This window comes from Anolis sagrei, chromosome 1 (genome assembly GCF_037176765.1).
Source record: "Anolis sagrei isolate rAnoSag1 chromosome 1, rAnoSag1.mat, whole genome shotgun sequence".
Lineage (NCBI taxonomy): Eukaryota > Metazoa > Chordata > Lepidosauria > Squamata > Dactyloidae > Anolis > Anolis sagrei.
In genome coordinates this window covers 289,712,341-289,726,143 of record NC_090021.1, presented here as the reverse complement: position 1 = coordinate 289,726,143, position 13,803 = coordinate 289,712,341, and the positions used below count along the sequence as shown (strand labels likewise).

At 39.7% G+C, this 13,803-nt stretch overlaps 1 protein-coding gene across 2 annotated transcripts; it reads left to right on the top strand.

Moving 5' to 3' along the window:
* The first annotated feature begins 41 nt into the window (after window positions 1–41).
* LOC132766053 (protein-L-isoaspartate(D-aspartate) O-methyltransferase-like) lies at window positions 42–11,202 on the top strand. 2 transcript variants are annotated; one of them, XM_060760389.2, is made up of 9 exons: window positions 42–134; window positions 1,726–1,867; window positions 4,194–4,298; window positions 4,508–4,539; window positions 5,069–5,173; window positions 5,863–5,983; window positions 6,944–7,029; window positions 9,303–9,472; window positions 10,703–11,202. In XM_060760389.2, the coding sequence occupies exons 2-9, from the start codon at window positions 1,756–1,758 to the stop codon at window positions 10,713–10,715; spliced, it is 744 nt and encodes a 247-aa protein (XP_060616372.2). In that variant the 5' UTR covers window positions 42–134; window positions 1,726–1,755; the 3' UTR covers window positions 10,716–11,202. The 2 variants fall into 2 exon arrangements, with proteins under 2 accessions (XP_060616372.2, XP_060616380.2); XM_060760397.2 differs by lacking the exon at window positions 42–134 and adding an exon at window positions 135–216.
* The last annotated feature ends 2,601 nt before the right edge of the window (window positions 11,203–13,803 follow it).

The window sequence follows — 13,803 nt, the reverse complement described above, 5'->3', positions numbered from 1 at the left end:
CCCCTTTTATGTAACAGGATCAGAAACAACAACTTTCCTCTTCCTCCTCCTCCTCACAACAAGAAGCAGGTGGAGTGGGAGGGGCCGCAGAGGGGCAGGATGTGAGCCCAAAAGGAGCTCGTGCGCCTGCGCAGGTGAGTTTGCCCTGCACCACGCCTTGCTTGGGGTTGAGGGGGAGAGAGAAGGGTGCCTGGGGGCTGCCTCTGGGGGAAAGGAGTGAGTGCGCTTTTTCTTTCAGCCTCTTTTTCTCCACTTTGGGAAGAGGAAGGCTGTTTTTACTTGCAGTTACTTCCTTATGGCCACAACACCTCTCCATCCAAGAGTCCTGTGTAAACTTAAAGGCTTGTAGTGTGATAATGGGAGGAAAAACGGAATTGATTCTCTATATTAAGCCTGGGCAAACTTGGGCCCTCCATTTTATATAAGGGACTTTGCCACACCATTGTATATAATGGAACTAAAGAATTAATGCAATTTGACACCTTTCATGGTGTCAAATTGTCATGGTTCAATGCTACTGAATCATGGGAGTTGTGGTTTGGTAAAGCACCTGCACTCTAAAACTACTTCTCCCAGGATTCCATTGCAGATCCATGACAGTTAAAGCTGCGTCAAACTGTGTTAATTCTACAATGTAGATGCACCCCTAGAATTTTGTTTCTGTTGGAATGTGATTCAGAATTATCTCCCTCTTTTTTCCAAATGCTTCCACAGAATGTGAGTTTGATTATAGATGCTTTTCTTTTTTTTTTAGTTCTTCACAGTTCTACATAATTCAGTTTGCTATCTAAAAACAGACTTGCTTTCTGACACAAAACTCGAGATCCTTCTACATTAAATGCAATTTTCCTGTTATTCATATTAGTTGTCTACCTTTGGGGAAATTGGGCATGTTTCTTCCTATTTCGGTAATAACAAATCCCTAATAGTTTTCTAATTATTTTTTCATTAGTTTGTAGTGATGACCAGTTACCGATATTTTGGAATAGTGTGTATCTTGATATTTATTTACTCATGGTATATCTCACATCTTTAACAAACATATTTTTGAGGGGCAGCTAATAAGAATAAGGAACAAGTTGAAAAACACTGGTAAATTCTGAAAACCTAGGGAAACAGAAAATATTTAACTCTAGCACTAAAATGATGGTAAAGGCCTTACTTACTTACTTACTTACTTGCAAAATGAGCGACCATTGAAAAGCTCCTTCTAACCACTGCCTTCTGTATTTCAAATGACACACACTCTGAAAATGGCTTCAGATGATTAATTAAATAGGCAAATGGATCTGGGAGAAAGTATGTACATATTTAAGGCTAAACTGGATAGCATTTCACTGGTTAAAATGAATACTTTGAATTGAACTTTGACACTTAAGAGGAGTCACTTCTTCAGTGTGAGTGACATACAATCTGCCCAGTATGATATCTGTCCACATTAGCCACAGTGTTTTGGACTGGCTTCTGCTTTCACATTTTCTTCAATAGTAGCCCTATGTACTATAATCCAAATAAGTAGCACAACTGGCACTTGAGTTAATGTGGAACAGCCTATTAATATTTCACTTTGGCAGCACATGTATTTCCCCTGACTCTTTTTTTAAATCTATGCATCTATTCTTAATCTTGGCTGCTTCTGGATGCGGAAGATTTAGTTTCTGTGGGGTGTTACATGAGCTTGTTGCACATCTTTTTCTTTTTGCTTCATCATGACTGGCTGGCCAGACCCAGGATTCCCTAGGACATTTTTGGGTGATGAGCTGTACGTTGCCACTTGCTACCTTGCTCATGGGACTTCTGTTATCCAGAACCATGGCTTGGACCTCGACCGGGAAGACACACGCTGAGCTGCTCAACAACCTTTACAGTGAGTACAGACAGCAACTCATCTCTAGGGCTCATTGACCCCTGCTACACTGCCATGTAAAATCCATATTATCTGCTTTGAACTGGATTATATGGCAGTGTGGATTTATATAATCCAGTTCAAAGCAGATAATGGGAATTATCTGATTTGATAATCTGGATTATATGGCAGTATAGAAGGGGCATTTGTTCAACAAGCTACTGAAATACTGGGATATATGGGTAGTATAGAGTTAATTACTAGCTCTCTTCTAAAAAAAATCAGAGTTAACCCAAAGGAAATAGTAGAACAGCATATTCCTCAGGTTCGGAATTACGTAGCAGCTGATCTGTCATTTCCAAATGTTTGCTGGCTCATGTATCTGTTCCTCTGCCCCAGAACACAATTTGAGCTGTTTGAGATATTAGACCAAAGACCTATCTAATTTACTATCCTGTTTCTGCCATTATCCATGAGAGGACAAGAGTACAGTAGCATCTTCCCACTCATGTACTCCAGCAACTGCTATTGAGCAGCATATTGCCTGTGACACTGAACATAATATGCTATCATCTTTAGTAGCTGTGAATAGTCATATACTACATTACTTGGACTATTTTATAGAGCTGTCCATTGAAGTCATAACAGTTAACAAAGCCTCTGACAATAAAGCAACTGCCTATGGCAGGTATAAGCGAGGCTGGATCTACACTGCCATTTTATGCCATTTCAGGATGCTGATTAACTGCATTGAACTAGCAAATATGAATCCACACTGCATATAATCCAATTCAATGCAGTTAATCTGCATTTTTAAACACCATGAAATGACAGTGTAGACCCAGCCTCTGACAACAAAACTTCTCCAGCCCACATTCTAGTCTTTCATCTAACAACTTTTTCAGCAACATTGGCATTGGGAGGATGGTGAAAGATGATTGGAGAAACAACACAGTTTCACTATCAGGTTGCAGGAACGCGTCTTCAGTAAACAATATAGTAAACAAAGTCCAAGCTGGGAAAGAGTGTGATTCTACTGTAGCTGATCCTACTATAGTTGTGCACACCTGTCCACACCAGGCAAGGTAACAGCAGCTGCCTCCAGAATCCCTTACTGAGCATTCATGAGCAGCGAAACAGAAAAAATGGGAAGGGCAGATAAGACCAACTCACCAACATATCTTTATGTATTTATTTGTCTGCCCAATAGGTGAAAGACCTATGGTCTATGCATTAAATAAACTATGTATCTAACATGTTAAAAAACATAGACCTGTTAGTTTGGCCACCAAAAATGGAAATCAAAAATGGTGAAGTAAAGGAAGGCATCTTTGAATGCATTTTGGAAGAAGCCCCCAAATGTTATCAAGAAAGCTCAACATGTTTGCTTGCTTATGCAAGATTTACCTGAACATTTTGTTTCTTTTCCAATGTGTATATTGTTGGTTCATTTTCAATTAAAAGTTTACAGAAGTATGTCGTAGATAGGTACCTGTTTCTATTATTTTCATGTTTCCTAGTACTGTACCAAATTTTCTGTTAAGTAAATATACTTTGTTAATTCAGGGTTCAATATGTTGGCTATTATTACAGAGTAGTAGAAAATTCTATGATTTACTGGTGCGCTATGTGAAAAAGTATTGTCGAAGACTTTCATGGACAGAATTACTGAGTTTTTTGAGCAACACTCAAAAACAGGGGAGTTTTAGGCAAGATTTAATCAGGGCCAGCTAACACCTCCCAACAAAGGATTCGCCTGAGCAGCAGCCAGCCAGGTTTTGAAGCTGCAAGGCCATTAAATGCTAATTAAGGTGGCCATTTGCAACATTCACACTTGCCTCAAGCAGACAAGAGTTCTTTCTTCCACCCTGAACATTCCACAGGTATATAAAACTCACTAGTTTCCAACAAACCCCGCAACCTCTGAGAATACCTGCCATAAATGTAGGTGAAAAATCAGGAGAGAATGCTTCTGGAACATGGACATACAGCCCGGAAAACTCACAGTAACCCAGTGAAAAAGTATTGCCTTTTTCTTTATTTCCCACTGAGTAGTTCCAGGTTCCAATATTATGAGATGGTAACCACAAACCATAACGTGGGGTCATCCAATAAAATATCATATGGGTGATAGCTCAACTAACTTACTACACAGTAGGCTAACAACTCCCTTTTTGGAATGAGTCTGGTCAATGTTTAGTTTTGTACAAAACTATGAGGAGGGTTTTTTTTTTTTGTATTGACAGAAAATGAAACCAGTAAGTTGAATGACTTTGTCCCCAAACTGTCTAAATGATCTGAATCCCATTGAACTACTCTCTCTGTTGTTTTATCTCTGCTTTTGTAGAAAATGGTGTGATTAAGTCTCAGCGTGTTTTTGATGTGTTAGTGGCCACAGACAGAGCTCATTATATCAAGTATTTCCCCTATATGGATTCTCCTCAGTCAATTGGTAAGTAATGGCAAAAATTATGTTATTTGTATGCTCTCTTAACCCCAAATCTTGGCTGCAAAAGTTCATCCTGGAAATCATACTTTTCACACATTGTAGCCTATTTAAAGCAGCAACTCTTAAGTGTCTGCATTGTGTTGGTTTAAAAATGCTCAAATTATTATAGTTTTTAAAATAAAACAACAACTGACTGGTGGCTTTCTTTTCAGGGTACAAGGCTACAATAAGTGCACCTCACATGGTAAGACAAATTACAATATCTATTAAATACTAGATAAACTCAGTCCCAAGTGTATCATAAGCCATGAATGTGTAAAAATGCCTTAGTCTGAGACAGAACATTTTGGATCTAACATGATACTATTTTCTGTGGGTGTGGAGTGCATATGTGTCTTTGAACAGGAGATGCGAGAAGATTGAAATCACAACTGTATCCCTGAAAACTATTTGATTATGATTCCTTCCTAAGAAATTGTGCTAAGCATCTGCCAGGCAGTTTACTGTGCCACGCTGATACAAGTATTACAAAACAAAAGTGTTCAGAGGTTTATGCTGCAGGTGATTTTCAGCTGAATTTTTTCCTGGTGCTAGGCTTCATTTCCTCTCATGCTTGCTTTTCTCAAGTAAACATAAAAACCATTTTTTAAAAACTTGAGTATAGTTAAAGGGTTGGCATCTCTAAACACCTCATAAAATTGTGATAGTGTTTTGTTACACAATTTTTGTCACTATTGAAAATCAGCGTGAATTTATGTTTGTGGTTTTTGCAGCATGCTCATGCCCTAGAGTTACTGAAGGAGCAGTTAGTGGAAGGAGCAAAAGCCCTGGATGTAGGGTCAGGAAGTGGATACCTTACAGCCTGCTTTGCTAGGATGGTAAGCAGATCATGCATTTCTTGGGATTCTGTAGTAAGAAAAAGCAATGCCTCTCTCTTTCTCTGTCTCTGATTTAAAAGCCCCACATATTTGCAATGCTTTTCTAATCAGTCTTATAATTGATACTGTATCTGTACAGAGAAAGATCTAGCTTCAGTGATATTTACATTTAAGCAAATTAAATGTCACTGAAGTAACATACCTTGAAGAAGAGTGAGGCTGCAATTCTGTCATACTTTTTTGAAGATATATCCCAGTGAACTTAGTGAGACTTATTTTAAGCAGAAATGTAGACAAATAACACTATAAAATACTATTCCATTGAAGTTACACACTTAGCACACTACATCTCTATGAAGAATTCGTGACAGGTATAGTTGTGAAGATAACTGAATAATTTTGTAATTTATTTTGCTATTTCAGATATTTTAAAACTTACATTGGCTTACATTTAAAATGAAACTACAGATCAAAAATCTGCCCCGGGGTTTTTTATTTTAACCCTTCCGTAGCAGTGATTGAGAACCTATATGGGTTAAAGGGCAGTGTTAATGGAAGTGTGAAATCCCGGCCATTGTGTACAAATGATCAGATGTTATCAAGTAATTCTTGTAAGGGAAATTCTGTTTTCTGAATTAATTCATCTATTGAAGTAACTTGTATTGAAGTGAATGGGGCTGTTGTTACAGGTGGGCCCAACAGGAAAAGCAGTGGGCATTGAACACATTGAAGAGCTGGTTCATGAATCCATCAGAAATGTCAGGGAAGATGATCCAACTTTGCTGAGTTCTGGACGAGTAAAACTTATAGGTAAGAGCTCTAGTTTGAAGCCTAAATACTTGTGAAAACTTCCTTTGTGAGAGCAGTGTTATTCTAGCAGTTATGCCGAAGTACATTTTCTGAAAGGTACATAGGCAAGTGGATTGCTGCCAAATGTTGCTTCACCAACATTTTGCAAAATTTATAATTAAATTCCTTTAATGTTATATTGGATTGAGATTAAGATTGAGAATATTGTCTCCCATTCTGAATCCTCCACCATGTCTCAAGATCAGCTATGGATTAAAAGTCATGATCTATTATATTAATAGTGAGGCTTCTTTTTCTTGTATCATTTAAGAAGCATACTAATCCCTCTTAATTTTGCTATCTTTATTGTATCATATTTATAATAAAACTAGAATTTAAAGTTTACTTACGGTACTTGTAAATTTCATTAAAAAGGAAATACATGAACTTGAACATAAGCATTAATCTCAACTCCAATCTTTCTAGAAAATTAATTATTTTTTTACTCAACACAACAAATTCATATTTTCCTAGAAGTGAGCCCTATTGATTTCAGCTGAGCTCATTCCAAAGCAAGTATGAATGGGATTGCACATTTAGATCTACATTTGTAGGCCTACATTTTCTATGCATGCACACTTGGAAATGTCTTATTTAGCCCAGCATTAATTACCAGTAAATATGGATACGATTACACTACAAGATGTGAAATATCTACTAAAATAGCTGACATTAAACTTGGCTTTTCTTTCAGCTTTTTGCTCTTTCCAAATTCTATTTAGCCTGGAAGCTCAGTGTCAAAGAGCAGTGTTTCCCCCAGTTGGATTTCTCCATACTCTGTTTTAGGACCCCAGTGCTAACATAATCTGCATACCAGTCTCTTCTGCATGTAGGTATCAAGTGAAAGAGAGGCAGAGGAGGACTGTTTAGGAGAAGCTGCCATCTGAACAAGAACCTTCAATGCCCATTCTCTCTCCACAGTTGGGGATGGCAGGAAGGGGTATCCAGAAGAAGCCCCTTATGATGCCATCCATGTTGGAGCAGCTGCCCCCACAGTGCCAAAGGCGGTAAGAAATAAATATCCTTGCCTCTTTTGTCCCTCAGTGCTGGCTGGAACCTTAAGATGTATTTATTTCTGTATTTATTTTGCAATTTATATCCCGTCTTTCTCTTGCCAAGGGATTCAGGAAAGCTAAGAGACTCCAATGAGAAGTCTGTGAAATCATGTTGAACTTGTACTTACAGCAAACCCCCATATCCCTGGGGGATATGTTTCTGAGCTTAACATGGAAACAGGAAACATGGGGTAATGATGAAGCCAATTGAAATGAATGACTTCCTAGAAAATTCCTAGAGAGGTATCCTCTGTACACAGGTTTCTGTAAAAGTGTTTGAAAAATAGGGTGGTGGAGGCAGTATAAGGATCTTGTCTTAAGCAGAATCATAGAGTTGGCAGAGACCACATTAGCCATCTAGTCCATGTTGATGTTTAATAATCACAGCATTCCTTACTAAGTGATTGCAGACAGCCTCCTTAATTATTTACTCCAGAATCTTTTCAGGTATTGATGTCAGGCTGACTGGATAGTAATTGTTAGGGTCCTTTCCCCCACCCCCCACCCCGCCTTTTAGATAGGGACAACATTTGCCATCTGCTAGGACTTCTGTTCTCCAAGAATTCTCAAAGATTGAAGAAACTTCTGCTAGTTCTTCAATATGCTTGGATGTAGTTCATCTGGCCCTGGAAACTTCAATTTGTTTAGAGTAGCCAGGTAAATCTTGACTACTTTTTCACCTATTTTGGGTTGCAGATACCCTATTGCCTCATCTGCCTCATATTGCTCAGTTTTAATACTGATTTCCTTTTGAAAGAAGACTGAGACAAAGAAGGTGTTGAGCAGCTCTGCCTTTTCCCTATCCCCTGTCATCATTTCACCATCATATCCACATAGAGGCCCTACTGTTTACTTTTTCTTCCTTTTTCCACTGATATAACAAAAAAAAAAACCCCTTTTAATTGTTTTTAATCTCTCTGACAAGCTTGAGCTCATTTTGCGCTTTAGCCTTTTTGACCTTTCCTCAAGTCAGCTCTCCTAAAGTCTGGAATGCATGTCTGACTTTTTTTTGTTTCCCCTTTCTTCTGTATCATAAATCCAGGAGGACATGGTCACTCCTACCTAAGAATCCCACCACTTCAACTCCATTTGCCAGATTCTCATTGTTGGCTAGGATCAGATTCAGAATAGCTGATCCCCTTGTTACCTCTTCCACCTTCTGGACAATAAAATTGTCTGCAAGGCAAGTGAGAAATTTGTTAGACTTTGTACTCTTGGCAGAGCTTGTTTTCCAACAAATATCAGAATAGCTGAAATCTCCCATTACTGCTATATCTCCTTTTTCTGCATGTTTGATCATCTGTTCAAGGTTTCATCTAGTTCTTAAGTCTGGCTTGGAAGTCTGCAGTAGACCCCCACAACTACATCTTTTTCAACTCTTGTTCTCTTCATTCTTATCCAGATACTTCTCAAATAGTTTCCAGGATTGAAGTCTTGCATCTCTTCACAGGTGTAAACATCCTTGACATATAATGCTACTCCACCCGCTCTCCTGTTTAGCCTATTTTTCTGAATTAAGTTATACCCCTCCATTGCTACATTCCAATTATAGGACTCATCCCACTAGGTTTCAGATATGCCTATTACATCATAACTGTTTTGTTGTGATAAAAGTTCCAGTTAATCTTGTTTATTTCCCAGACAACGAAGCCCACGGGATGTTCCTGTTAGCAATTTATTTTAGATTATTGTCCTCTCACTGCTTGGTGCTTGTTCTGTTTGTCCAACAGCCTTTTGGCTATTCTCTTCAAGCCTTGATGAACTATCATTTCCAATGATGATGTCACCCTCTCCCACACAACCTAGTTTAAAGTCTGCATGATCAAGTTTACAAGTCTCTCAGCAAAAACATTCCTTCCAACTTTTGTGAGGTGCATGCAGTCCATCCCGTGCCAGAAGCCCATCTTCCTGAAAAAACAGACCATGGTCCAGGAAGCCACATCATTCTTCATGATACATTGTATCATCCTAAAATAAAATACTGGATAATTTGTTTGCTTAAAAAGTGAAAAAAAAAAGAAAAGTTTTAGGGGGGAAATCATTTTTTCTGTTACCCTGCTGACTTTACATTTGGAAGCATTCTGTTTTTCTTGCAAGACTAATGAGAGTTTAATTTTGTTTGCTTCTCTTCAATACATGGAAATTTCTCCATTTTGTTTTGTTTGGGAGTTTTGGTTTTTTGTTTTGTCTTGTTAATCTTGGTAGTTGTTCTTCTGTCTTACCAGTTACTCAATGAGCTGAAACCCGGAGGACGACTCATCCTGCCAGTTGGGCCCGAGGGTGGAAACCAGGTTATGATGCAGTATGACAAGACTAAAGACGGTCAGATTGTGGAAAAGCAACTGATGGGAGTGATATATGTTCCTCTGACAGACAAGGAGAAACAGTGGCCTCGGTAAAATATTAATAAGCTCTTAACAATCCAAGGCATGACTAGATTAAAGCTTGTTTTTCCTAAGCCAACAACACATTGATGAAAAGAATCCTTCTGCTACTTGTTTTAAGCAAAACAAAACTGCTAACATGTTGTAGGTCAGAGTGGGGGAGAAGGTGGATTTGTAAGTGACCTTTTAGCAGATCACACAAGGCTTACAGACAGAGTCTTATTTAACAACAGAAGCAGCAAAATGTCTCTTGTTCCATCCTGGCCTGCATGCTGAAAAACAGAATGGTTGGGATGAATAGGACTTTTTTTGTGTGAGAACTGGAAAGCTTTATTCCACCATAGTGCACCAGACAAATATTGAATGCAGGATTCTTGAAATCAAGTATGTAACAGTTCTGGTTGATGTATCTCAGGGCTGTAGCAAAAAAAATATTCCATTAGCTTGACTGACTACACATTTCTTCAATATTCCCTTATATTGGGGAGAGAGAATGTATTGGAAACCTCAGAGAGAGAGAGAGAGAGAGAGAGAGCTTGAATAAAGCCTGTTATTTGCAATGCTGTACTGCAAGCATTTTATCTTCTTAGAACTTAGCCAAAGTGGCAAGTCTTCCAAAATCATTGCATCTCAATGGTAGAGCATGTCTCACATTTAATACTGTGATTTCATACGCACAAGAAAGGAAGTGCTTTTAAATGCAATACAGTTTACCAATACCATTGGTTCCCAACCTTTGGTCCTCCAGGTGTTTTGGACTTCAGCTCCCACAATTCGTAACAGTTGGTAAACTGGCTGGGATTTCTGGGAGCTGACATCCAAAACAACTAGAGGACAAAAGGTTGGGAGCCACTGCCTTATACTGAGCATGGTTGCTATGAGGCTACCTGTGTATTTCATATGTGAAAGCGTCTTGATTCCTTTTTTTGAATTGTCTCCTTTAAAGATTTTATCTTCTATATTGTAAATGATAAGACTTGACATTTACTACTTATCATTTTCTCCTGAATGGGACCTTCTTTTCCCTTAATGAAGACATGTTTCTTTAAGCTATGCCCCCCCCTCCCCCCAGCTGCTTCTTATCTGCCCACATTAAGTTGGGGGAAAGCTATAGCTATAGTGAGAAATGTCATTTCATCTTTGGGAATATTTTTCTCTCCAGCCAAATGTGAACACTGAATGTTTGCGGAAGATGTTAGCGTATGATTATTAGTAATGGTCAATTGTCTCTTTTTCCCCAGGGGTGAACTTTAAAAGACTTAAGTCTGTAGAGGATATTTGGAAAGCCTATGAGAACTATGTTTGCAAGGAATAGGAATTCACACGCTGTACGTGCTAATACAGTGTTCTGCTTTTTTGAATTGACTCTTTGCATTTGAGATAGCATCAATATTTGGGAGAAATTAAGAAATCTCTCTTTAAGGCTAACAATGGACTCAATATCTAACTTCAAGAACTGCAGTTTGGAAACTAAACAACATGATAGGCTCACAGTCAAGAAGTAGCATTAGTCTGGCTTTTCTACTTCATAGACTACAAATAAGCTCTTGTGTTTGCAAGAGTGAAAAAGGTAGTTGTGCTAGGCTTCTGTGTGCCCTTTTATAAATAAGGAAGCAGTCCTTATCTAGTTTCCTGATACCCTGAGGAAATCTTTTTGCATGGTCTTCTATTGGTGAAAACAACATACAGGATGTAACTTGTACTTTAACAATTTAATCTAATAAAAACAAGTTAAATCATGCTATTCTGTGTGAACTGATTATTTTAATAAGAAACAGTCTTACTCGGCTGGATCAGATGAGGGACTGTCTACTACAGCATGCTTTTTAAACACTGCCTTCTTACAAAATGATAAAAGGTCAGAATCCTAATAACTGTACTCTTGTTTATCTTTGGCATCTGACAATAGAGGTTTAATTCAGCCAACCTGATACAAAGAATGACTGTAGCCAATTCCTGTAGCCATTGGTGGTTCTTGTCAGTTATAAAGATTGACTTCTTAACCTTAACAATGGCTGCTGTTCACTACAGGCCAATGAATTGTACTGTTTTGGACCTTGTGCTGTGAGAAAAAAAGTCAAATGGTAAGTCAAGAGTGACATAAACCTGCTCTCTATGTTTATTGCAAACTCTCCTGGAAAGGCTTATATAATCAGTTCTCTGGGTTTTATTGTTTGAGAACATGCTGTATGACAGATGCTCTGCAGCTCTCTAGAAAAGATATTATCTCACAGGCAGCTTGGAAGGCTTTTATTTCTCAAAGCACACAGTATGGTTATGAGCAAAGTTCCATCTGAAAGTTGCTCACCTCATATCCCTCACCCTGGCCTACACCGTTTCCATGGAGACCCTCCACCCTTGCTTCAGGTGTGCTACTAGCCAAGGCGTGATACTTCAGGAAATAAAGCCCAACTGCTCATTGGAGGGAAGGATAGTAGAGGCAAAGATTAAGTACTTTGGCCACATAATGAGGAGACAGGAAAGCTTGGAGAAGACAATGATGCTGGGGAAAATGGAAGGAAAAAGGAAGAGGGGCCAGCCAAGGGCAAGATGGATGATTTGGCCGGGGTGGTCCATGCCTTGGTCACCTCTAGATTGGATTACTGTAATGCGCTCTAGGTGGGGCTGCCCTTGAAAACAGCTCGGAAATTCCAACTGGTTCAACGGGCGGCGGCCAGGATGTTAACTGGCGCTCCTTACAGAGAGAGGTCAACCCTCCTGTTCAAGGAGTTCCACTGGCTGCCGTTTACCTACCGAACCCAATTCAAGGTGCAGGTGCTTACCTACAAAGCCCTAAACGGTTTGGGACCTGCCTACCTGGTGACCGCATCTCCGTTTATGAACCCACACGCTCCCTTCGTTCATCCGGAGAGGCCCTGCTCACGATCCCACCTGCGTCGCAGGCATGTTTGGTGGGGACAAGGGACAGGGCCTTCTCTGTGGTTGCCCCCAACTTTGGAACACCCTCCCCAAAGACATTAGACTAGCACCTACGTTGGCAGTCTTTAGGAAGAACTTGAAGACCTGGCTATTCCGATGTGCCTTCCCAGAATAGGACAACCTCTAGCACTATGTCCCAGTAGCACTTTACTTGAGTTTAAGACTCTCTGCACATGGCACTTGCCCAGAATCCCAACATACTACCTCTCACACCCAGCACTTTTTAATCTGTACCCTTCATTGGCCCGGCCCTGGTTTTATTGCGTAACAGTGTAATGTTTGGGTTGTTGTAGGTTTTTCTGGGCTATATGACCATGTTCTGGAGGCAATTTTTCTCCTGACGTTTTGCGTGCATGTATGGCAAGCATCCTCAGAGGTAATGAGGATGCTTGCCATAGATGCAGGCGAAACGTCAGGAGAAAAATTGCCTCCAGAACATGGCCATATAGCCCGGAAAAACCTACAACAACCCATGGATTCCGGCCATGAAAGCCTTCGACAATACAGTGTAATGTTTGTTATTGCTTATGTTTTTAATTTGCTTTGTATTGTATTGTTATTGTCTATTATTGTTGTGTTGAGGCCTTGGCCTTTGTAAGCCGCATCGAGTCCTTCGGGAGATGCTAGCGGGATACAAATAAAGTTTAATAATAATAATAATAATGAAGACCTTCTCAACCTCTGAGGATGCTTGCCATAGATGCAGGCAAAACGTCAGGAGAAATGCCTCTAGAACATGGCTCTATAGCCCGAAAAAACCCACAAGAACCTAGTGATTCCAGCCATGAAAGCCTTCGACAATACATTGAACATCTCTACGGGGAGAAACTGTTCCAAGACACAAGGAAATTGGAGAAACTAAGGACCAGGAAAGCACATCTACTGTGCTCCCTGACTTTCCTTCTACGCTGCAGAGACACAGATACCATCCCACAATTTCTTGCAGCCAAAAGGACTTTCAAAACACCACAGGCTCATCGGATCTATGACTCAGGCAGGCCTTCAAATGCTAATGAAGACCTTCTCAACCTCTGAGGATGCTTGCCATAGACGCAGGCGAAACGTCAGGAGAAATGCCTGTAGAACATGGCTCTATAGCCCGAAAAAACCCACAAGAACCTAGTGATTCCAGCCATGAAAGCCTTCGACAATACATTGAACATCTCTACGGGGAGAAACTTTTCCAAGACACAAGGAAATTGGAGAAACTAAGGACCAGGAAAGCACATCTACTGTGCTCCCTGACTTTCCTTCTACGCTGCAGAGACACAGATACCATCCCACAATTTCTTGCAGCCAAAAGGACTTTCAAAACACCACAGGCTCATCGGATCTATGACTCAGGCAGGCCTTCAAATGCTAATGAAGACCTTCTCAACCTCTGAGGATGCTTGCCATAGAC

Coding starts and splice junctions, on each gene's coding strand:
- LOC132766053 (XM_060760389.2), top strand. CDS start 1,756: ATGAGCTGTACGTTGCCACTTGCTACCTTGCTCATGGGACTTCTGTTA. Junction 5,984..6,943: donor TGGACGAGTAAAACTTATAG/GTAAGAGCTCTA, acceptor CTCTCTCCACAG/TTGGGGATGGCAGGAAGGGG. Junction 7,030..9,302: donor CCCCCACAGTGCCAAAGGCG/GTAAGAAATAAA, acceptor CTGTCTTACCAG/TTACTCAATGAGCTGAAACC.